The 22,882-nt window shown below is 35.4% G+C and overlaps 4 protein-coding genes across 5 annotated transcripts; 1 reads left to right on the top strand and 3 right to left on the bottom strand.

The window, feature by feature from the left end:
* The first annotated feature begins 806 nt into the window (after positions 1–806).
* LOC120113834 (UNC93-like protein 1) lies at positions 807–2,493 on the top strand. The gene is made up of 2 exons (XM_039134883.1): positions 807–2,015; positions 2,103–2,493. Exons 1-2 carry the CDS (start codon positions 856–858, stop codon positions 2,347–2,349), a joined length of 1,407 nt encoding a protein of 468 aa, XP_038990814.1. The 5' UTR covers positions 807–855; the 3' UTR covers positions 2,350–2,493.
* Positions 2,494–2,573: 80 nt separating this feature from the next.
* Positions 2,574–7,017, bottom strand: LOC120113832 (putative SWI/SNF-related matrix-associated actin-dependent regulator of chromatin subfamily A member 3-like 1). Its single transcript, XM_039134880.1, is given in 4 exon segments — positions 2,574–3,594; positions 4,031–4,322; positions 5,510–6,214; positions 6,216–7,017. Coding segments are annotated over 4 exon segments (2,580 nt in total). The 5' UTR covers positions 6,993–7,017; the 3' UTR covers positions 2,574–2,788.
* A 1,628-nt stretch (positions 7,018–8,645) lies between these two features.
* Positions 8,646–13,866, bottom strand: LOC120113833 (transcription factor TFIIIB component B''-like). The gene is made up of 14 exons (XM_039134882.1): positions 13,818–13,866; positions 13,504–13,558; positions 13,127–13,410; positions 12,692–12,796; positions 12,544–12,613; positions 12,163–12,458; positions 11,728–12,048; positions 11,267–11,408; positions 11,084–11,184; positions 10,897–10,940; positions 10,620–10,812; positions 10,126–10,270; positions 9,919–10,046; positions 8,646–9,134 (listed from the first exon to the last, which is right to left on the bottom strand). The coding sequence occupies exons 2-14, from the start codon at positions 13,547–13,549 to the stop codon at positions 8,964–8,966; spliced, it is 2,046 nt and encodes a 681-aa protein (XP_038990813.1). The 5' UTR covers positions 13,550–13,558; positions 13,818–13,866; the 3' UTR covers positions 8,646–8,963.
* Positions 13,867–14,129: 263 nt separating this feature from the next.
* Positions 14,130–20,161, bottom strand: LOC120113835 (rhomboid-like protein 20). 2 transcript variants are annotated; one of them, XR_005515345.1, is made up of 5 exons: positions 19,979–20,161; positions 19,773–19,873; positions 18,201–18,208; positions 15,207–15,212; positions 14,130–14,141 (listed from the first exon to the last, which is right to left on the bottom strand). XR_005515345.1 is itself a non-coding variant. In XM_039134884.1 (4 exons), exons 1-4 carry the CDS (start codon positions 20,001–20,003, stop codon positions 15,372–15,374), a joined length of 279 nt encoding a protein of 92 aa, XP_038990815.1. In that variant the 5' UTR covers positions 20,004–20,161; the 3' UTR covers positions 14,949–15,371. The 2 variants fall into 2 exon arrangements, 1 of the variants encoding a protein (XP_038990815.1); XM_039134884.1 differs by lacking the exons at positions 14,130–14,141; positions 18,201–18,208 and adding an exon at positions 17,610–17,732 and having other exon boundaries at positions 14,949–15,401.
* Positions 20,162–22,882: the final 2,721 nt, after the last annotated feature.

Here is a 22,882-nt window from a genome sequence, read left to right on the forward strand (position 1 = left end):
GGATATCCGGCCCTCCAAACCGGTTAGAAACCGAACCGATTATTTTATAAACCGATTTTTTTTCTATGGGAAAAAACCGGATCGGATAAAAACCGATCCGGATCGGATAAAAACCGATCCGGATCGGATTGAAATCCGACAAATGTGCAACCCTACTCATAGGTGATGACATGTGTCACCACTTAATTGGTTGAATGAAATTAATTAAAAATTCCGACGGAAAAAAAAGAAATGTGATATGAAAATAAAAAAAATGACATATCATGCCGCATTAGCATTGTTGCTAAGTATTTAATAGCGGGGTACCAAATCAAAATTTAAACTAAATATTAGATATATTTAAAAAAATAAAGTTTAGATACTAAAGTAAAACAAAAGTGATAATTTATGAATTAAACGTGTAATTTATCCTGTTAATATTTACATAATAAAAATAATTTAATTAGTGGTGTTTTTTTATGCATCATATTAATAGTATATTTTAATATGCGATGCGCACCGTATAATTTTCTTTACTTCCAGTATTTAAATCAAATTTTATTAAACAGCCGTGTCTTAATAAATTTACGTAGTACTCAATTTATATTAATGATTATATAATATTTATAAAAGATAAATTTGAAATCATGGTGGAGAGATATTAAAACTAGACGGAAGAACCAGGATGGTGACGTGTATATTAGAAAGTAATGTTTGGAATCTTGTGAATCTATCTATTTATTACTCAGAGTTTACATTTTCCTTGAAGCAAGCCATACGATTAGGCCTCTATAAAAACACTTCATACTTCTTAGTCTGAATCCTATCCCCCACAATCTTCTTGCTATTCCAATCCTTTGACCGACAAGGATAAAAATGGGTATCGGAGATCGGGATAAAGATGAAGAATCAGTCGCCGAATTGCCCACAAAATCCAGATTCCGATACAATTCTCCACTGGTGCAAGTCGTCCTGATAGGCCTGGTATGTTTCTGCTGTCCCGGGATGTTCAACGCCCTCTCCGGCATGGGAGGAGGTGGCCAAGTCGATCCCACCGCCACCAACAACGCCAACACCGCCCTTTACACCACTTTCGCTGTGTTCGGGGTCTTAGGTGGTGGCATTTACAACATCCTCGGACCTCATCTCACCCTTGCCTGTGGTTGCAGCACTTACGTCCTCTACGCCGGTTCTTTACTTTACTACAACCACCATCAACACCAGGGTTTCGTCATCGCCGCCGGTGCTTTACTCGGCGTCGGAGCTGGACTGCTTTGGGCCGGTGAAGGCGCTATTATGACTGCTTACCCTCCACCGAATCGGAAGGGATCTTATATCTCGCTGTTTTGGAGCATTTTCAACATGGGTGGAGTCATTGGTGGACTTATTCCTTTCATTCTGAATTATCATAGAAACGAGGCCGCCTCCGTGAACGACGCCACGTATATCGGCTTCATGTGTTTCATGACGGCAGGGACTCTGCTTTCCTTTGCCATTTTGCCACCCGACCGCGTTGTTCGGGATGACAGTACACGTTGCTCCAATGTTAAGTACTCCAGTGTCGCCACCGAGGCAATCGAGGTTCTCAAACTGTTTGCTAATTGGAAAATGCTGCTTATTGTCCCTGCTGCTTGGGCCAGCAATTTCTTCTACAGCTATCAGTTCAATAATGTGAATGGTCTTCTTTTCAACCTGAGGACAAGAGGGTTAAACAATGTGTTCTACTGGGGAGCTCAGATGTTAGGCTCTGTTGGGATCGGTTACATATTGGATTTTAGTTTTCAGAGTCGGAGGATGAGGGGTTTTGTCGGGATCGGCGTAGTAGCTTTGGTTGGCAGTGCAATTTGGGGCGGTGGTCTCGCGAACCAGATTCCTTATTCCCATGATGATCTACCTAAGAAGCTGGACTTCAGGGACTCTGCTTTTGCCGGTCCCTTTGTTTTGTACTTCAGCTATGGTTTGTTGGATGCCATGTTTCAAAGCATGGTTTATTGGGTCATAGGAGCTTTGGCAGACGATTCACAAACCCTTAGCAGGTAATGCCATGCCTTCTTCTATATCATCCTCTAATCATTCATTCTTTTGGATAAGTTGACTGATATTTATACATTGATGGCTTCCAGATATAGTGGATTTTATAAGGGAGTGCAAAGTGCCGGAGCGGCAGTCGCCTGGCAAGTTGATTCGCATAAGGTTCCATTGCTGTCACAGTTGATAGTGAATTGGTCACTCACGACTATAAGTTATCCACTGTTGGTACTTCTGGTTATGCTAGCAGTAAAAGATGATAAGTCAGAAGATGAAATTGTCAAGGAAGTTGCTTTTCCATCTTCCAATAAAGATGTCACCACTACTGCCATCTCTACATAGCTTTATTTATCTGTTGTATCTTCTCCTAAATTTTCCTGCCAAGAGTGGCTTCTTTTTCTTTTAAAATTGTTGTAATGTTTATGTGACCACGCCATTGTTTATCTCCATTGAAAAGAAATTTAAGTTGAACTGCTCTTGTGCAAAGCTTCCTTCGCACATGGAATTCAACAATTATCTTGCCATTTATTAATTAAACACAATGAAGTTTAGTTAACATAAATGTATGAAGATTTCAATGAAAAATAAATTCACAATTGATCCTAGATATAGATCGAAGAAAAACCATCTGATTTTCCATTAAGTGCTAGGTATCTGATATTTACAACAAAATATTCCAGCCTCTAAAGGCCTATAAAACTTGAAAGAAAGTCCTGAAATCCTATTATGGCCACACACACAAAAATGCAAGGGGTAGATCATTTAACATGATGATGAAAACTCACAGGGACATGAGAGTGCGGAGATCATCTATTGTGACTTCTTTCCGATTCTTTGGGCCCTTCCTTCCAAAAGCTTCTGTTGCTAGCTTCTTCTTCCTCTCCTGCAAATCCAATACCCTCTCTTCTATGCTGTTTCGAGCAATCAGCCTCACAATCTTTACATCCTCCTTCTGCCCGATCCGATGAACCCTATCCATAGCCTGTTCCTCAACAGCTGGATTCCACCATGGTTCCATCAAGTAAACTCTTGATGCAGCTGTAAGGTTGATACCTGCACCTGAAGCTTTGAGACTTGCAAGCAAGACTGTTGGCCCGTCTGGTCCCGGAAATTGAAATTCTTCAATCACTTGTGCTCTCCTTTTTGCAGTCATTGATCCATCTAACCGCAATATCTTAAAACCAGCATCTGTCAGCGGCTTTTCAAGTAGTAGCAACAGAGTTCGGAACTGAGAGAAGACAACCGACTTTGTAGTTGGCTTTTGAGCTATTGACTCCTGAAGAAGGCTTACTAGAGCAGATACTTTAGAAGATGCGGTATTCCTTGATGATATCTCAGTGTGATCAGCATCAGAAGATTCAGGAGGGGCTGAAAAGAGATCGGACTGAGATAAGGGTTGACGACACAAAGGGCAGCAGGGTTTCGTACGCTGTAGGGTTTTAAGGATGCAGGATTGGCAAAAGATGTGGGCACAACGTGTAATTACTACATCAGTTGGAGGACAGATGCAAATAGGACAGTCGAAATCCTCACCATCTTGTAGCATCACAACCATCTTTTGTAGCAACTCCGGGTTGTTGGATACATCTGTTTGAATTGATACACATGTTATAAGTGCACTATAACAACATCAATTATCATGATAGAAAAATAGCTCCAAGTTGTACCATGAGTCCATGATGCAGAAATATTTCCAGAAACTTGAAAACAACCACCAATTTGGAAGAATGAAACAGTAGTATTCATTGGAAAAGCCAAGAGTGATACTAGCATGCCCCAAAGAAGATGTGTTAACAGAGATATTATCGGTACAAATACAATATCAAGGGGCTATATGTACCTTGGGTGATCTTATAACTTGCAAAAGTCGAGCAAAACCATTGGATTTCAAATCATAAAGTTGCAAAGTTTCAGGACTAGTACTGGATAAATATAACACACTTGTAAACAAGCACTGGATAAATATTAAACCTAAAGAAATACCAAGATAATGAGTAGGATAAATTCTAATAACTTTGCATACCTTCAATATTGCTAGATGGGAACAAGGCTCTGAGATCCGGAGGTAACAGAGCCAGACTAGTACAAATCTGTCGCAATCGTAAAAGTATGCCAAGCACAGTCGAATAGTTGCGTACTAGACTGTCATTGGAAATGTACTCCTCGATGACACTTTTGGCCTTTCCTTCAATCTGGTCATAAAGTTCACGTTCTTCCACGGAAAGCTCAACATAACATGTTTGTAATGTTTTAGGTGGCAATCCAACCAAGTTATTTCCCTTTGTTCTCCGCAGGGAGATGCTGGCCATCAGAACCTGAGAATTTTAGTTCGTAAAAAAATTAATACGCGTATGAGAGAATGGAAACCAAATGAGCCTATCCTACATAGAGATCTAAGTGAACTACATCTGCTCCACTAGCCAACTATCATCAACTGAAGGCTATAAATTAACAGTTTTAGTATTCTCATACATGACGCCAGTACCCCTTATAACTGGTTAATTTCTTAATATCTTTTAACGTACTATATGGATATAATATAAATATAAAAAAATATACATATATTTCAGTTAATAGCTGCCCTAGTTATTTATGGTAACTTATTTGAGTCCATTTCAAGTGTACCAAGTTTCTCTTTCAGGGAAAGTTCCTAACATTTAATTAATTGAGTTATCGAAACTTGATTAATTCTACTAAAAGTAAGTGATGCATTTATAAGCAGTATAAAAATAATTAAGAAATTAAATTTAATGAAACAAGCATCAATTTCAAGCTTAGGAGGTAATCTCATTTTGATCAATCCATGCTTGACTAACAAATTTAATCAGATGCCTTCAATGTATATGCACTATTTTACTTGCAAATGCCTTATACCATTGAAACATTTTAGTGCTGGAAATAGTTCATATTTGAAAGTACAAAAAGTGCAATTGGGTTTAGAAAACCAGCTGCTTTATTTAAAAAAGAAAAGAAAAGACAGAAGCATTATTCAAGTATTAAATGGTGCTTGCAATATAACCAAGGCAATAACGAAATTCATACCATTTATGATCATCCATTTTCTATATATAGAGAAATGAAACAATCAAAGCAGCAATTTCTACCTAACATAGTTATTTTTCCCAACAGAGCATTCTTTCTATAATCCTAAGCATAAATTCCCACCAGGAAAAGAAAATTCATTTCTGAAACATTAAGAATTTAGTTGTGTCAAGGTGATAAAACCAGGAAAAGGGAGAAAACCTCAAATAGCTCCCTCAAACAAGCAATATCAAAGGGTATGAAACTAATAAAAATAAAGTGCTTTAATAAGAGGAAAACAAATTCGTGCAAGGTCATCCATGCTAACCAAGTCAAACAAAATATCTAAACCAAAAGAAAAACAGTGATTGACCAGAAACGCAGAATCTTGTACAAGGTGAAATTGTCATAAACAATCTATTCTTCAAGGACTTGGTAAGACTATCAACTATGTAAGAGAAATTACTAGAAATATGATTACCTGGATACGAGAGAGGCCATTCTTATTACCCTGAGCAAGGGGTCGTTGAACCAAACTTCTCCAATAGCTTTGAATAGAAAATGGTTCAAACCTCAAAAATGCCATTAAAGAAAACAAGTCTAAGGAGCCATTTTGGATGGGTGTTCCTGTAACAACCCATCTACAAGTGGCCTTCAAATTAGTGACAGCTTTACTCTGTTGAGCATTTGCATTCTTAATCACATGTGCCTCATCTAAAATGACTCGCCACCACTCCATCTTCTTCATAGGGGAGTCTAACCAAGATTCTTCAGTGGCCAGGGTACTATAAGTTGTCAACACAATATCATAAGTCTTAAGCTCGTCGACTTCTTTAGTTCTCTCTCTTCCGTAATACATATACACTTTCAATTTTCCCGGACTAGTGTGTTCTTCTAGCTGTGTTATCCATGATGAAAACACAGAGGGGGGACACACAACTAGCGTGGTTCTTCCTCCTGAAACACTGAGACACTCATCAGCTACAGCCACTGATTTCCCCTTTGCTTTTTGCTTTTTCCGTGTCTCAGTACCTTTTTTACTAACTCTACCCCTCTTTCCCTTCTTAACATTCTCCTCAAAGTTCTCTTCTACGACAACATCACCGGACTTTGGAACAATGCTACCAAATTTATCAAATGCAATCAAGGAAAGCAAAGTTAGTGTCTTGCCTAATCCCATATCATCAGGCAAAAATACCTCCTCGCAAAGGCTCGGGACGTTTATCAGTCTGATAATTTGTCAGCACATTTACAAATTCTCCACCTTTTTCCTCCCAGAAGGGAGGCAACTCATTTGAATTCTCCTTATGGAGTAACCATCCTAAACCTTCCTTCTGGTGCAACAAAAGCTGAGATATAATAATCTCATTCGGAGGCTCCACAGGTACCATTGCCGCCTTCTTGCTAACATTCTTTTCGACCAACTTGAAAACCTTATCCAAGCTCCGGGACTCTCCTCCAGCCTTGTTTCCCTTAACCACAGCCGCCTCCGACAACGTGAAAGACACATCAGAGTGGGCAATTAAGTTCAACCCGCCTCCTGAAATAGCGGACTTGACAGAACCGAATGCTTCTAGCCTTGCGAAAATGTGAATTTGACATGGGATTCTAAACCTATTAGAAGCACTACGAGAATTAGGCACGATACCTTCGACGACAATCAAGTGAGAGTCAATCAAAGGCGCCAGTACCGCGGCCACGGAACGCTCGATATGACCGACTTGAAGGGTTCTAGTGTTGAAAACTTTGATGGCGTTGGCGTCGAAAGGGTTGAGAGGCTCTCGCACGAGACCCACCATCTCTCGGCCACTAATTGTGCCTCTGTAGTACTGAAGGCCTACTATGTTGGCGATGACAAAGCCGAGCAAGTAAGTGTCGGAGGAAGGCTGGGAAGAGGAATCTTGATCCTCCCAAAGTTCATCTAAGGATGACGAAGCGGAAACCGGGTCTGTCGATTCTTCCATTTGGGTTTTGAATTTTGAGAGTGATAAGAGAGGGAAGTGGTGTGGGGGGTTTCACTTTTAAATGCTTGCTTTTAAACCCACCCACTACAAAATTCACCAAACTAATCCCGCCATTGGTTACCAAATGAAGAAAAATTGTTTTTGTTATCGACTTTATGACCTAAAAATTAATGTTGGTTTGGATTAAAAAGATTTTATCACTATATTTCCCCTTTTTTTTTCTTTTCTATTATATCAGTCTCAAAGTATATATCTGGGTTACTCTTCAAATTTCCATGATCAAATTTAGAATTTTTTTATAAAATATAGTATATTTTATTATTATAGTTCATCAAAGTATATACCATATTTCCCCTCTTTTGTAGAACATAATACATGAATTTAGAATATATTGAGTGCCCTCTATAATAAAGAAAATATATCTCTTTAAAATATTTGAATTTAAACAGTTATATCTATAAATATATTTAAAATTATACTATCGCTTTCTCATCTTAAATATCAATATAACATATTCATATCCTTAAATATCTTTTAACGATTTAATTTCATAAAAAAAATTATCTTCGTAATCTCCATTCTTTCGTAGACTTATTTTTAGATCTATCCTAATTTAATTCTTAATTTGACCACTCACATATTACTCATTAATTAATATATTTTAACAACGGAGGTGGAAGCCCAAAATCATCGATGGAACACAACAATAAGGGCCAAAATAAAATTTTGGCAGCCTATATTATCTATTAAATTTTTTTTTTCTGTAGGATAATATTTTTCTGAATTCATCGACTATTAAAAGTTACAATATGATCTCCAATTATAGAATGTTACCTTGTTGAGTAATTTGACTATTAAAAGTTATGAAATAGTCACAAGATTATTTAATATGTTCCAAACTCATTTTTTTTCGTTAAAAATTTTACAACAATCTGAGCCGAATGTTAACTCACTAACTGAGAAGTGATAAAATCTGATCCTAGAGTCTCAAAAAACTATCATATTTCAATCAATATATTAACAATCAATTTATCATTTTTTTAACATAAAATGACAAGTTTAAAACATACTAACTAGTCGGGTAACAATTTTATAACTTTTAATAATTAAAAGACTCAACAAAATAACACCTTATAATCAAAAGATTATTTTATAACTTTTAATGTAACTTTTAATAGTAAAGAAATTCAATAAAAATCACTCGATGACTATTTGTGTACTTTACTCTTTTATTTAATAGTTTTAATACAATTGAACTCACAAACCCAGTATTCCCGTGGATAGCGCCTTTATGACGCTTTGATAGGGGTAAATCCCGACTCATGAAGCGGATTCCTTCAATGAAACTCTAAATCCTTTCAAATCTCCCAAAGTAGACGTATTTATCCACATTTATTTTTATTGATTGTAATATGTTAAAATTTGCATATGTTGATTGCCACGCTCACTGCAATTGTTGTTATTTCTTTTGGGCAGCTATTTAACATAAATAAGTGTGGTGGATTCAAATTCTAAATACATGCCATACTCGGAAATTGTTCTTATTAATGGCTCTAGAAGCCATAAAAGGTTCTTCAAGTTCAACTACTAAATATCTCAAGACAAATGATCAATTCTCTATTCTTAACAAACAAAAATCTCTACTCCAAGAAGGGTCCAATCTTTAAGCCCTTGTACAAGAAGATTGCCCTTTGCACAAGCTGGGTACTAAGACTGTCTAAAGATGGGTTGGAAAACTCATGGATTTAAAGTTAGAAATAATCAATATGCTAATTTCTTCTAACATCTTAATCTAAACTACTTTTTTGGGGTTGGGATTCCTAAAATGCACTTCTAACATCATCTTGATATATTTTGTAAGCATGAAGAGCTCATAATAATGAGCGAAGCATTTGATGAAAAGATAACAAAGGAACCTCACCTTGGGCAAGTTACGAAAATCTAAACTACTTTATTGGGGTTCGGATTTTCCTAAAATGCGCTTTTATATGAACTCAATATTTCATGATCATCATCCATTTCATCAGACTGTAAAGTACTGTGGTCGTCAGTAACATCAGCTTCTTGATCTCCGACTGCTACATCCTCATCCTGCTCCGGTTTTGCTATATCCTCATCCTGCTCGGGTTTTGCCACTTCCTCCTGCAAGCACATGAAGATAAAAAATGAAACGACACGATAAGCAGTCCATATAAATTCCCTGATCAAATATTCAAATTTCATAATTGAGTGATTATCTCATCACCGATCAAAGAAAAGGAACATAAACAGAACACGGTTGAGATTAGAAAGAAGGGAAATACGAGCTATGGTGTGAAATACATGAAGAGATCAAGTCATTATCTAGATGTAGTAATTACACTCAATGGCATTGAATAGTTTTTATCAGATAAATTGTTGTACTTTTTTCCTTTTTGAAGTGCATGTACCCATCACTGGTGTCCAATACATATCCGGACATGAATCTAGAGATATGATCCTCCAAGAACCTTCAAAATAAATGTAGATCTTGGGGGGGAAATATTAAACATTCCCAAGTACGAGTAACAAATTTGTATTATCAAACCCTTGCATATGTATACAGCCATTCCGTATCCAACACTCACGTCCAACACATATCTATAGATTAGTATGGGGATATGATCCTCCTAAGGACAATCTAAAATACATGAAAATCTCGGGGGGGGGGGGGAACTAAACATACACAACTGTCCGAGTAAGATATGAATTTATCACTTTCTAAGTTCTCAAAAACTTTGCAATAGCGAAACCTCTAAAATGCATATAGCCATTCCTACACATTGATTCATATTCCTTAGGCGGGACATATCAACTCATCAACATGTTCAGCCAACACTACCAGAGCATCATTGCAAATTATTATCCTAATTTTTAAGACCAAAATAATGAAGAAAAGGAAGCGTACATTAGTTCCGGCAGGAGTGAACTCTTCCTCTTCATGTGTTAAATCAATGGAAATGTCTCCATTAGACTCCAGATCTGCACCAGCAACTTGCCGCAACTGCTCAATCACCTTCTCAAAATAGGAATTATCTGCAAAATAGTTTATAATATTACTACTCTATTTTGTAAGCAAACATTTGATTAAAAGACAACTAAAAAGGAACTTCACCATTGGCACGACTTGCTAAAGCCTCAGAAAGTTTAAATGGAGATCGGCGCTCTTCATTTTTAAATTTTAGCTTGATCTGATGACGATTTCTTCCAGGAAAAAGTTGTTCTATCAATGAAAAATCAGGTCCAAATTGCCGAATCGCCTAAAACACATTTCACCAAACATTGTGTTAAAAATTCAGATCATAGACTCATTCTAGAAAGTAGTCAGGAGTATCTTGTGAACCTAATCTGTGTCTCTTCAAATGCCTAAAATGGGATTCCTAATAACTTAACCAAACCTATCCTGAGACACATCCTCTCAACCAACATGACAACGATGGTCCAATCACAAAATTTTGCAGTACTAAACCGAAACAAAGTTGTAATCACACAGACACTAGCACACGAAGGAAAACATTTTATCTTTTTTTCATTTTTTACTCCGTTGATATAAAGCTTAGTTGGTTTCTAATGGAAGCAACAAAGATAAGAAATTCTTCAAGCACATACCCCATAAAACAACTCTGTGTCCTGTTTAGACCATCTTACTCTGGGAGTTTTGTTCATGTGAGTCTGGTAGTTGAAGTAGGTAGTTGATTTGACACTGCCACCCACTTGATCATCCGTAAAACCTTGGTCTTGTTCTGAAGCAATGGGGCTTTCTTCATCATGAGTATTTACCTCATCAAATTTCTTTTGATTACTGCACAAAAATAGTAGAACCATAAATCAATAGACTACTGCATACAATGTTGAAAAGAATTACAAAAACGAAAAATTCAATTACATTTGACTGGTCAAAGGAACTCCTAAAGCTTTCGCCTCTTTCTTCTGCATAACACATCATATTTAGGTCAGGTAAAGGACAATAGCAATGTATCAAGCAAAGATAATAGAACTGATATTCTAACGCCAAAAGTCTTTGCAGGATTGGAGGAAGTATCATAACTTTTACACAAAAACAGAACTCATACCGCTAACCGCTCCTTATAATCAGCAAGTAGAATGAGATCCTTCAAGGCCACCCTTGCAAAGTCGATTTCGTCCTCTTCCGTGTTGAGTAAAGACTCATCCACTGGAAAAGAAAACATATATTTTAGCAGGTAATAGATAACAGATAAAGTGACATAGCTTTGAAATCTAGAAGTTTTAACAACCAAATCTTCTCTTTCTACGAGTTGAATGAGAAAATTTCTTCCTCTGTTCTTTTTCTGGATTATCTGATGCTTCAGTGACTTTCTTACGCTTTTGAGCTTCATTAGCTATCTTACGTTTTCGAGGAGGTTTTTCACTTTCATTCACGGTTTTCTTTGACCTCTTAGAAGGTTTCCTCTTTGCAGATACATGTTCTACATTATATTCACCATTGTCATTTTCATCACCATTGTCGTCGTCTTTGTCCTCGTTGATAACATAACTAAAGGGCTGTTCGGCAGCAAGGCACACGCTCTACATTATATTCACCATTGTTGTCGTCTTTATCCTCATTGATAGCATGACTAAGGGGGTGTTCGGCAGCGAGGCCATCGTCATTACAAGTCCCATCCTCAAGATCGTCAACTGTATGCAGATTAGTCACTTGAGCTTCATTAGCTATCTTACATTTTCGAGAAGGTTTTTCACTTTCATTCACGGTTTTCTTTGACCTCTTAGAAGGTTTCCTCTTTGCAGATACATGTTCTACATTATATTCACCATTGTCATTTTCATCACCATTGTTGTCGTCTTTATCCTCATTGATAGCATAACTAAGGGGGTGTTTGGCAGTGAGGCCATCGCCATTACAAGTCCCATCCTCAAGATCATCAACAATATGCAGATTAGTCAGCTGCTTTCTTGCTTTGCCTTTTCCATTCACCTCATCTCTAGTGGAAGATTGCTTGGACTTTTGAGAAGCACTGGATACTAGAGAGGTGTTCTTTTCCATGATATTAGATCTCTGAGAACCAATAGAGGAACATAAGCAGGATAGAATCAGATAATGAAACTTCGAAATGAGTTCTATCCACGTCCAAGATTAGATACAGGAGATGCAGTGGAAGAAAAAAATTACCACTTCTCTAGCCAGGACAGGAACATTTCCACGAAGATCAACACCAGAGTTAGAAGCTACTGCAAGGTTTGACAGTTCCTCATTCACCGGACATTCAGATGTGGAAGGATCTGCAGATGAGCAGTTTGGAACATGATCGGTTGGCAAGTCAGGAATTGATCCCTCTCCAAACACTGTTTCAGAAGGACCAAACTGAGCATTTGGAGGATGCATAACCGACTCAACCACAGCAGGTGGTGAGGTGAGTACACTAGTTTGAAGCCTAGGCTTGGGTTTGAATTTTCCAGCACGCCTTCCTGAACATCAAGAATGATATCACAAAGGCACAACAAAACACTAAAGAGGAAGTATGAATAACATAGCAATCAATCCATCACATACCAGAGGCAATCTTCATATCTGATATAGTATCTAGAGTATCAATATCTGGGAAAGCTCCTGCTTCCTGAAACTAAACAAATATTCTTAATCCAAGGAAGTAAATACAAACAAGAAATTCTGAAACTTTTATAGTGGTACCAATCTTCACCTGTGTCCTATTTCCTTCATTATCATTCTGAATATCTCCATCATTATTTGAAGATTGAGTACACAAAGGATCAAAACATTCCAACCCAGAAAATAAGTCTGCATTCTGAAAATAAAACCAATCGTGAACTATTTTTCCTTTTTCCCTTTAGATGAAACCGATGTGCCAAAATCTACCAAATAATTTAATACCCGGTCTTGAAAAAAAGGGGTACTAGTTCGCCAATAATACTATTCTATGTTACTCCAACTCAGCCTTGATTATCAAATAGATATGTGTCCAACAAAGAAGTGTTTAACTTCTTTTTTCTAAGTTTTCTCATGTATTTTAGGATCCATGGAAAATCATATCCCAAACCCATATCCAGATATTAATGAAAGAGTTCAAGCAATATAATTACTAATTAATGAGATAGAAACTATAGTTTTTGTTTACCTCCCCAACTGATCTTTCAAAGCTCGAATTTGTATCGTCGCAAACGGCAGCCTCAGCAAGCATAGAACCTGTGGCAGCTACTTGGGAAGGGTTTATTACTTGAGAGCTCTTACTGTCATCTACAATATTGTCGGGCTCGACAACCTGAGCTGAATCAATGGCGGCGGATGCTACCGTAGCGGCCTCCTTCTTCGTAATTTCAGGGGGTTTTGAAGGGATTGAGCCAGAAGTTTCAACTTTGGCTTTACGTTTAAACTTGGGCTGAAATTTGACACCAGCACGAGCTGCCAAGAGATTCAAAATCTAATTAAAACAACCAAAACAAAACAAACCAGAAATAAACAGGAAAACGAGAAAGAATTGAAGCTTTTTCTAACCTTGGGTTACAAGCGGCTCATCCGAAAATAAATCAGAATCTTCCATTGCAATAACCTGGATTGGAACACTAAGGATATTGCTTTAAAACATTTGCTTCAAATAAACGAAACTGGTTTAGAAAATAAATTAAATACACTGAAATTACATAAAAACAGAACAAGTCTCTAAATTATTTGCAAAATCAACCACAATATTTAAGCAAAAAGGAAATAAACACCAACGTTTTGGAAAAAGAATGAAAAACAACAGGCGTTTCCAATAATTTTGTTTGAGGGGAAAAGAGAAAAGAACGAGAGAAAGTGGAGGGAATTACCCGAGCGAAATATATGCTAAAACCCAAGATTCGGAGCTCATCAAATAACTGAAGAGATAACCAAAACTCTTTTTTTTTAATAATCATTCTTATAAAAATTGACTATTTTGATCCCACTATTAAATGAAGGTTTAACAAACTATTTGTCCTTAAATTATATATATTATCAAGTTATCCCTTTTTAATTTTTTTTTGATGTTATTCGAGTTGTTTTATTTTTAACACTATTTAAAAAAATATTAATCAATAGAATTACAATATGAGGCAATTTTAACCACATTAATATATCTAACTTTAATAAAAATGATAAATAATATGATAAGTCTATGAAGTTTTCTTTTTATTTAGTTTAGTTCATAATCTTTTTATTTAGTTTAGTTCATAATCTTTTTATTTAATCTTAAACTGACTCTCGTTTATTTCTAATTTTTATAATTTAGTCTAATATTAATATTTAAAACTATATTTATAATATTCAAATTTCATTTTATATAATAAATATAGAATATATGGAAGTTAAGTCTCTCAAGTTTTCTTTTTATTCAATTTATACTTTATTTTTAAATTTTATAATTTAATCTAATATCAATATGTATAATATTTTAAAATTTTGATTTGTTATTTAATAAATTGATACCGACTTATTATTTACACTACTAATATAAAGTTGTCCTATATCTAATACAAATTTATAATCGTTAGTATATTCTATGAATTTGATCATAATTTTGATAAAAAAAATTAAGGTATATGTTAACATATGTTACAATCTTGTAATTTTAATAAAAAATATTCAATAATCATCTAATAAGATGGAGACTGTCATCTTATGGAGAAAATTAAGTTTAATAAAAGAAAACGATGAAAGGGGGAGGGTGATGTGTCTCCACTGGCAGGTTCTAAATAAATAAAAGATAAACCTGAGTGCGAAATTAGCTATATTCCGTGTGAAAAAAATTAATTACAGCTTGTACTGCCTGCAGAAGTCGAGTATAAAATGAATTGGTAAAAACTAGAACTCATCCAAGAAAAGTGACCAAATTCGGGTAATCATCAGCATTTTGTCTAATACTACAATGAGGAGATTTGGCTGTAACTAAAGGGAACCTAAATTGTCTATTCAAATCATGCAAATATACAAAACTTGCCAGTAATTTTGGACCGTATGCCCCACATATAACAATCCATGCATGCATGAGGGTAAACAATTTCAAAAACCTTTGTTGCATTGGTGTATGATAACTTAAACTACAAGCTACTAACAGAAATAGAAGGGGGCAACAAAATGGAATGGCACAGAACTCAGGAGGCAAGCAAATTGGTGGCCAAAATGTATATATCTGTATGATGAAAGCATTAAGTCCGATGAAATAACATCTGCGCGTCCACTTTTCGCTGGCAATTCTGTCTCAATTAGTGGGACTGTGCTTCAAGAAGAATGTTCGTGGCAGCATTGATATCATTTCTAGCGTGCACAAGTGCCTGCCTGGCTGAGTTCTGATCAAAGCCCATCGATACCAGGGTAGCAACAGAGTCCTCCAATGGCTCTACAGCTTAAGGTGCAACTGTGGGTCGATAGGTTCTCTGAAAACAAAGAGTTCAAGGCTGTAATTTTGCATATCAGTGGTCAATCTAATACTAAATAATCTTTTGCCAGACGTGTAAATCCAAAAACCATTCAAAAATCTTCTCAGTTAAATACAGGAAAAGGCAGAACCAGCACATGACTAACTGACACTGAATCTAATAGTTCGATGACAGTGGTACCTTTTCATAAAACAAACAACTTTAGGGAAAATTAGTCAAAATCTATAGAAACCAATTGACCACTAAATGTCTATTGAAATTTGAAAATACAACTGTTCGCCAAAGACGGAATAATGGTCAATAAAATACCCAACCTACAGGATCTTATCAAATGCTTTGTATGTAATCAGTCAATCCATGAAGACTATTTTTTCCTTCAAACATAGTTAACAGATTTGATATCTATAAAGCTCAAAATCTCAGAAAACTCCGATATTACTTAACATTGAGTCAGAATTCTGAAGGGATACAAGGAGCTAATCTCAACTTCAGTGCAGATTCTCATGTTTCTGCTTAAATGCCTGAATCTCCTCTCAAAGGAGAGAGAATTTCCTACGTCTCTTCCTTCTATTACAAGTTTTTGCATTTTCTTAATAAATCTTTTTAAAAGATAATTATGGGTCGCAAATCCATAAATCCTCACTAATCATAGTCATGCAGCAAATGGGTCATACGCATTTCACCATTCAGTATCCCGAAGGGCTGGTATAGACGATCTAGTAACTGTATGGACATTTTTGCTCTGCATACATGGAGGATTCAGACTTTGATAAAAAGAAAAGTACATTCATCAATATAGTGGTTTCACACACTAAGGTACACTGCATAGAGTTACATCAATATTACTGCATCAAGTTACATATGATCATAATATCAACCTTCAAAAGAATGTATGAACCTTATAGATGAGAAAAGGATATAGTATTGAAACTAGGGATGGCAAACGGGTACAGTTCCGTGGATTCCGCACCGCATCCGCTCCAATTGGAGCGGGGATGGGTATAATTTTAGCGGGTAGTGGGCGGGTGTGGATTTATAAAGTGGTACCCGTCGTGGGTGGTGGGCGGGTAATGGGTTTGAGACATTACCCGCCCCGCATCCGCCCGCCCCACATCCGCCCACCCAACTAAATATCTATTAAATTTTAGACCATTATGAATTTAGGTGTAATTTTAGAGACTAATTTATAAATTTTAATATTGTATAATATATAACATATAATTTATCCAAATATTAAGGATATTTAGTCTTTAATCTGGTCTTTAATTAGGGAAATATTCGGCTCTTTGATTAAAACCATAATCCCACTAACCAAGTCACTTTCCATATTCTTTATCTCATGCTGCCCATCCAAACACAAATTAGCCGTACTATAAGCATTAACATCAAAAGCAGCAGTTTCTATGTTCTTTAGCCTCTCAAAACCCATATTAGGCGCACTATGAGCATTAACATCGAAAGCAACACAACAATCTAGCTCTGCGACTACATGCTCCCTACAATCTGTCTCCATAACATTCGTAGAGCTACTCCTCTGACAAATTGAAGCATGCGCTGCTACCCCATCACGAACTGTCTGGGAACCAACTCCAGCATCCCATTAGTTTGCTGTCAGGCAGGTCTAGATGGGTATGTCGCTAGTGGGTGTGGGGATGGATTTGAAAATATACCCGCGTGGACGGGTGTGGATTTGAAAATTTGTACCCATCATGGGTGGTGGGCGGGTGGTGGATTGAAAAATATTAGGTTGGTATGGGGATGGGGGAGGGGGTATCCGCACCCGACCCGCCCGTTTTGTCATCCCTAATTGAAACTTATAGAAAACCACCCAACGACGACCACTAAGCAGTAATACTTTAACAAACTAAAATAATAGCAATATTATAAGTTTATGACACTGAAATGTTAAATCATCCGCAGCATACTATAATAAGAGCAGTTGAACACCATAAACATTCATATGCAGCACATAATGCAAGTTTGATGAATCAAATGCATCGGAAACAAATAATCGTATACAATATCTCAGTCAAGCCTCTTGCCTGATGTAACTCCGACTTCGGATTCTGATCACATGCTTCATGATACAAAGTTGCCAGATATGCATGTTTATGCTGGCATGTAAATTACAACTAATACTGTTTCCTAGTAAAAATACGTTGTAAGAAATTTGTTAGACTGAAGCATTTTAAAAAAAATACTTGCCTCCACTTGGCGAGTTGTGTAGGAAGGTACATTTTCTGCAAGATTCCTAGCTGGTGCTGTAGGTGAATTCCCCATAGAGGGAAAAGAAAGCCGTGAAAAGAAGGATGTAATAAACACGGGGAACTGCAAATAAAACAATGACTTTAGCAAATATGAAATTAATGAAAATATATCAGCATATGAATTGAAAAGATGTTTCTAATTGGATGGAGCAACTAAAGAAATAGTTAAAAAGGTGAAATAATGCTATTATAGCAAAATTCAATAACCCTTCTTTAGCAGAGGAACAATAAACTTGAAATTCTTCGGGACAGATCACCTTTAATCACAAAAAATTCAATGGCTTCACTTGCAGTGCTAGATCTTTTGAATTGCAAAACATTTAATTCTTCGATAAAAAGCTGTTAATAGTTTTCAAATTTTATTCTAATTTGCGATGGCATTCTGATTTAAATAATATTTCCTCATCCATGTAAAATCAGTGTTAATAAACAGAAACAAAATGGAAAATAAATTTGTTGGATTAAAACAGTTTCTTTAGCATTATTTAATTTTACTATATATTTAGCAGCTTTACAGTATAGTTAAGACAAAATACCCTCACCCCACCCTGTTTTCCCATTTTTGAGAGAAATTACCATTACTATCCGGCTTTTTCTGACAAGAAATCTTAACACATTAATACCCACCTTTTTTTCCCATTTCTGAGACAAGTAAGCTTTTGAAAATGGGAAGCGTGCTTCCTGAATTAGTTTTATTCGGCACATAAACAGATGCACTTAAAACCTGTAGAAAAAACTAAAAGAAATACCCATTCTTTTTTTTGATAAGAATTTCAGAAAGAAATACCCATTCTGCTTTTGTCATCTAAATTAAAATGAGATAACTTTTCACACTGAACGAATAACAAATTAACAGTATAGCAACACTTGTTTAAATGGCTTTGAGAAAATGTAGCACCAACTAATACAACACTATTATTCCTATAGACGAACAAAAAGATGATTGAAGTAGTACAAAACATTATCATGTATGTTTTGAGACATTCAAAGAAAATAGAGCAGGCTCTGTTAATTGTTTAAGGATTAAACTAAGAAGTTGAATATAAGCTTGTTTTCCTCTTGAGCTCGATACTTCAAAAGCTGTTTATATATCATAATTTTCTACTTAATTATTATTTGTATGCATCCCGATGAGCTTCTAGCGATATGGTCTTAAATAAAGTAATAAGTCTGTATAACTAATATCATCTAGTAGGGAAATGTAATTTGTTGTTGAAGTTGTCTGACTTATGAGGTTAACTACAACATATTGATTAGAAATCTGAGTTGAAAATGTGTTACTATTGTATTGCTGTTCTAGTCCATAGCTCTTCTAGTTCAAAATGGGAAACCAGAAGATAGCAATATCTATTCGGTATCTCAAGTCTCAACCTCAGTCAAATCAGTGACAAAAGAATACTTGATTTTGAGCAAATTTTCTGGACCAAAATAAGAAGATGAATCACTAACTAATAATTGAATATCATTCAAATATGTGTTCTCTTATGAGAAGAATTTCATGTATCTAAACAAATGATATACTCGGAGTAAGATTAGTAGAAACTAATTAAAAACCTACGAAAGATCTAATGATGTGCAAAACAGAAAACTTAGAAATCACTTGCATCTTAACCGCCCAATCACAATTCTTGCTTGAAATGGAGTCTTCTAGATCAGCAGTTGATGGCGAGAAAAGGTAAAAGAAAGTCATCTACTTGATGCATTGATATCCAACACAATTATTCATTCAATTAAAATCCACTTTAAAACCAAAAGAACAATTAAACATTTCTCATTCTTTCCATAAAAACACAGGACAACTTTTGAATTTAATTTTCAGAAAAGCAAAGGCCAATCCTGGTAAATTGGGGAAATAAAAAACAACAGCTTGTGTGGAAATTGAAATGGTAGATCAAAGACGCGTTACAGGAAAACCCTAGAATCTAGTTCACACGATAAACATAAAAAAGGAGCACGTATCCACGAACACTAATTAACATTGGAAGTGAAAAACTGCGGATCATAATTCATATAGAAAATGGTTATATTAAGAAAGGGAACAAAATCTAGAGACGGAAAACTGAATCCAGATTCAAAGCAAAACTACTTAACAAGGGTTTACCTGATAGGACAATCCGAGCTTTAACGAACGGCCTTGGATCCCAAAAAATACGGTGAAGACCGCAGATACAGCTATAAAGCTTCTTGTGACTGGAGCATTATCTGCAGCCAAGAATCACAATAATATAACAACTCGTGAAAAATTCAGGGAAAATAGAAAGAAAAAAAGAATCATGGCAAAAAAAATGAAGAATAAATAGAACGCACTGAAACCAGACGGGCCGCCGTTCATCTTTCAAAATTGATAGGAATGAAGAAACAACGACCTTTGTCTTTCAGGTTTCACTCTTTTTGTCTGTCTTCGGTATGGAACGGAATTACAGAACTGAAAGACTTCTCTTTCTATTCATTTTCTAGTTTTCCTTTCTCATCTTTTATTTTAGTTTTATTGTTTTCAAAATCATTGACGGCTCTCTTTTTCTCTTTTCTTTTTATAAAAAATAAAAAGAGTAATTTATAAAAGTAGTCAATAAACTAAGCAAATATTTTCATATTTTCCACCAAACTATGAATCCTTATAATATGGTCATTTAGTTTTTCTTTTAAAGGTTTTCATTTAATTATTACAAAATTACAAAATGAATCTTCACATTATTGAAAAATTAAAAAATGATTATTATACGATTATAATTATCCTTTGACAAAATGATGACATATCATATTAAATAAAGGATTAATATTTGATTTTAGGACGAGTTTGTTTCAAATAAATTATTTTATGAAAAATATATTTTCATAATTTTTTGATATTTGGTTGAAGAAAAAATATATAATTAAATGTAGTTCAGTTTTTCAATCAATTAAAAAATCTTTATGTTTTGATAAAATAGCTAACGATGTAATTTTTCATAAGTTATTTTCTCAATTTTTTCTATCAAAGCTTAAACATCCAAAATTTGAAGTCAAACATATTTTGATCGAAAATGATAATTAGAGTTAACGATTTTCTATATGGACCAAATTAATATCTTAATCAAAATTCAATGTTTAAATTAAAATATTTTAAAATTTAATGATGAAATTAATAAACTAACTAAAAGTTACAAGAAAGAAATAATCACATCATTACGTCATTACCAGTCTAATAGCTAAATGTCCTAAGAACTCGAAACAAAAGTTGAATTTCTATACCATGATTGTAATTGTTAAAAAATCAATACGTATTGAATGTTTTCACCAGACATGCATTTATCTTCAATTAGACTAACACCAAAATCTATTTTAATTTTCCCATTTGGGTAAATTATATTGTTCCTCATTGTACTTTATTCTCTCTCTTATTTTGTTCACTGTACTTACAATTTTTCTAATTTACTCACTCCCTTATTATCTCTCTAACGTCGTTAACAAAAAAGACTAAGAATGTTGCTAGAGGTGCACAAAAAAATCCGAATATCCAATTTTACGCAAAAAATATCCGAAACCGGATTTGGGAAAAATCAGTTTTTTTAAACCTGATTGGATATTTTAAAACCGGATAGTATAACCGGTTTGGGAAAAAATTGGACGACCGTTTTTTTAACCAGATTAAAAATCGGTTTGAAAAAAACCTTATAAAAACCGGTTTTTTATCCGAAAACAATCTCGTTTGGGGTTTAAAAACTAGCTGTTAATATAACTGGTTTGGGAAAAAATTGGACGGTCGGTTTTTTTACTGGATTAAAAATCGGTTACACCATCCGACCCTCCAAACCGGTTAGGATTCGAATCGACTTTTTTTTAATCCGGTTTTTTGGCTAGGTGAAAAAATGGGATCGGTTTTTATCCGATCCGGATCGGATTTTAATCCGACTTTGTGCATCCCTAAATGTTGTTGCGACCACCGTTGACCACCGCACATAGTGGTCGTTTGGTCTCAAATTTCATGGGTCCCTTCACCTTGACACCATGAGTTCGAATCCGATCTCCATTTTGTCGAAACTTGCTCTGAAGTCCATGATTTTGAGATTGAATGTAACACCCCCAACCCGTATCCGACCCGGATACGAGTCCGAAGTGTCACATTGACTTTTCAAACCTTGACTCTTAAGAAAAATCCCGGGAAATTTAAAACTTTATTTAAATCAAAATCAAGACTTTATCAGAGTGCTCGTACTTAATGACTTATTACATGCCAATACTTTATACATAACCAAATACATACTTTGTCAAATATTTCTGATCTGATCTTTTGGTAAGGAAAACTGACCTGTCTTGCTCCGCAACACTCCTTACTCTTCTCGAAACCTACGTGTGAAACAATCACACGCTAAGTCGAAGACTTAGTGAGGCATAACAACTTATAATGCACTTTAAAACATATATTGATACATGCATATTCTGTTCTATCATGTTATATTCCATGCATTTTTCATATCGTATAAAATCATATCAGATTAATTGCAGTAAATACATACATACCCATAATTCATCATTAACAGTTTATCATATAATCACATACTTTTTCAATCAAACACTATACACACAATCATATCATTTCTATAGCATTATCATACCACTAACTTATATTTGTTCATATCTCTGGATTAGCCCATGTACATATGTGAGAACTATCGATATGTGAGTCTATAGAGGTTGTGCACTATGCTGTCACCACAGCTCGTATAAATGCACCGAAGTGCCCCGTAGAATTGCACCGTAGTGCCATATAATGATGTCCATAAGGACCACGTAGAATTCTTTAAGAATCATATACTATGCTAGGGATCAGTATGTGTCTTTCCAGACTTCACATGTTCCAAAGAATATACATATGTCCCGAAGAACCGCGTAGAAAGTGCCATATAATGATGTCCATAAGGACCACGTAGAATTCTTTAAGAATCATATACATATGCTAGGGATCAAGTATGTGTCTTTCCAGACTTCACATGTTCCAAAGAATATACATGTCCCGAAGAACCGCGTAGAATTGCACCGTAGTGCCATATAATAATGTCCATAAGGACCACATAGAATTCTTTAAGAATCATATACATATGCTAGGGATCAAGTATGTGTCTTTCTAGACTTCACACATATTCCAAAGAATATACATATGTCTCGAAGAACCGCGTAGACCCTCGACTCTTGGCATGCCAACTATACCCTTAGCTCTCATGACACATAACA

Source organism: Hibiscus syriacus, unplaced genomic scaffold (assembly GCF_006381635.1).
Source record: "Hibiscus syriacus cultivar Baekdansim isolate YM2019G1 unplaced genomic scaffold, ASM638163v2 tig00110213_pilon, whole genome shotgun sequence".
Taxonomy (NCBI): Eukaryota; Viridiplantae; Streptophyta; class Magnoliopsida; order Malvales; family Malvaceae; genus Hibiscus; species Hibiscus syriacus.

What these genes read in the sequence shown, in the direction of transcription:
- LOC120113834 (XM_039134883.1), top strand. Translation starts at nt 856, where the DNA reads ATGGGTATCGGAGATCGGGATAAAGATGAAGAATCAGTCGCCGAATTG. An exon ending in GATTCACAAACCCTTAGCAG is followed by an intron (nt 2,016 to 2,102) that starts GTAATGCCATGC and finishes GATGGCTTCCAG; the next exon opens with ATATAGTGGATTTTATAAGG.
- LOC120113833 (XM_039134882.1), bottom strand. Translation starts at nt 13,549, where the DNA reads ATGGAAGATTCTGATTTATTTTCGGATGAGCCGCTTGTAACCCAAG. An exon ending in TCGTAGAAAGAGAAGATTTG is followed by an intron (nt 11,185 to 11,266) that starts GTTGTTAAAACT and finishes TTTCTTTTCCAG; the next exon opens with TGGATGAGTCTTTACTCAAC. An exon ending in ACACAGAGTTGTTTTATGGG is followed by an intron (nt 10,271 to 10,619) that starts GTATGTGCTTGA and finishes AATGTGTTTTAG; the next exon opens with GCGATTCGGCAATTTGGACC.
- LOC120113835 (XM_039134884.1), bottom strand. Translation starts at nt 20,003, where the DNA reads ATGAACGGCGGCCCGTCTGGTTTCA. An exon ending in AGCTCGGATTGTCCTATCAG is followed by an intron (nt 17,733 to 19,772) that starts GTAAACCCTTGT and finishes TTTTATTTGCAG; the next exon opens with TTCCCCGTGTTTATTACATC. An exon ending in ACACAACTCGCCAAGTGGAG is followed by an intron (nt 15,402 to 17,609) that starts GCAAGTATTTTT and finishes CTTTGTTTTCAG; the next exon opens with AGAACCTATCGACCCACAGT.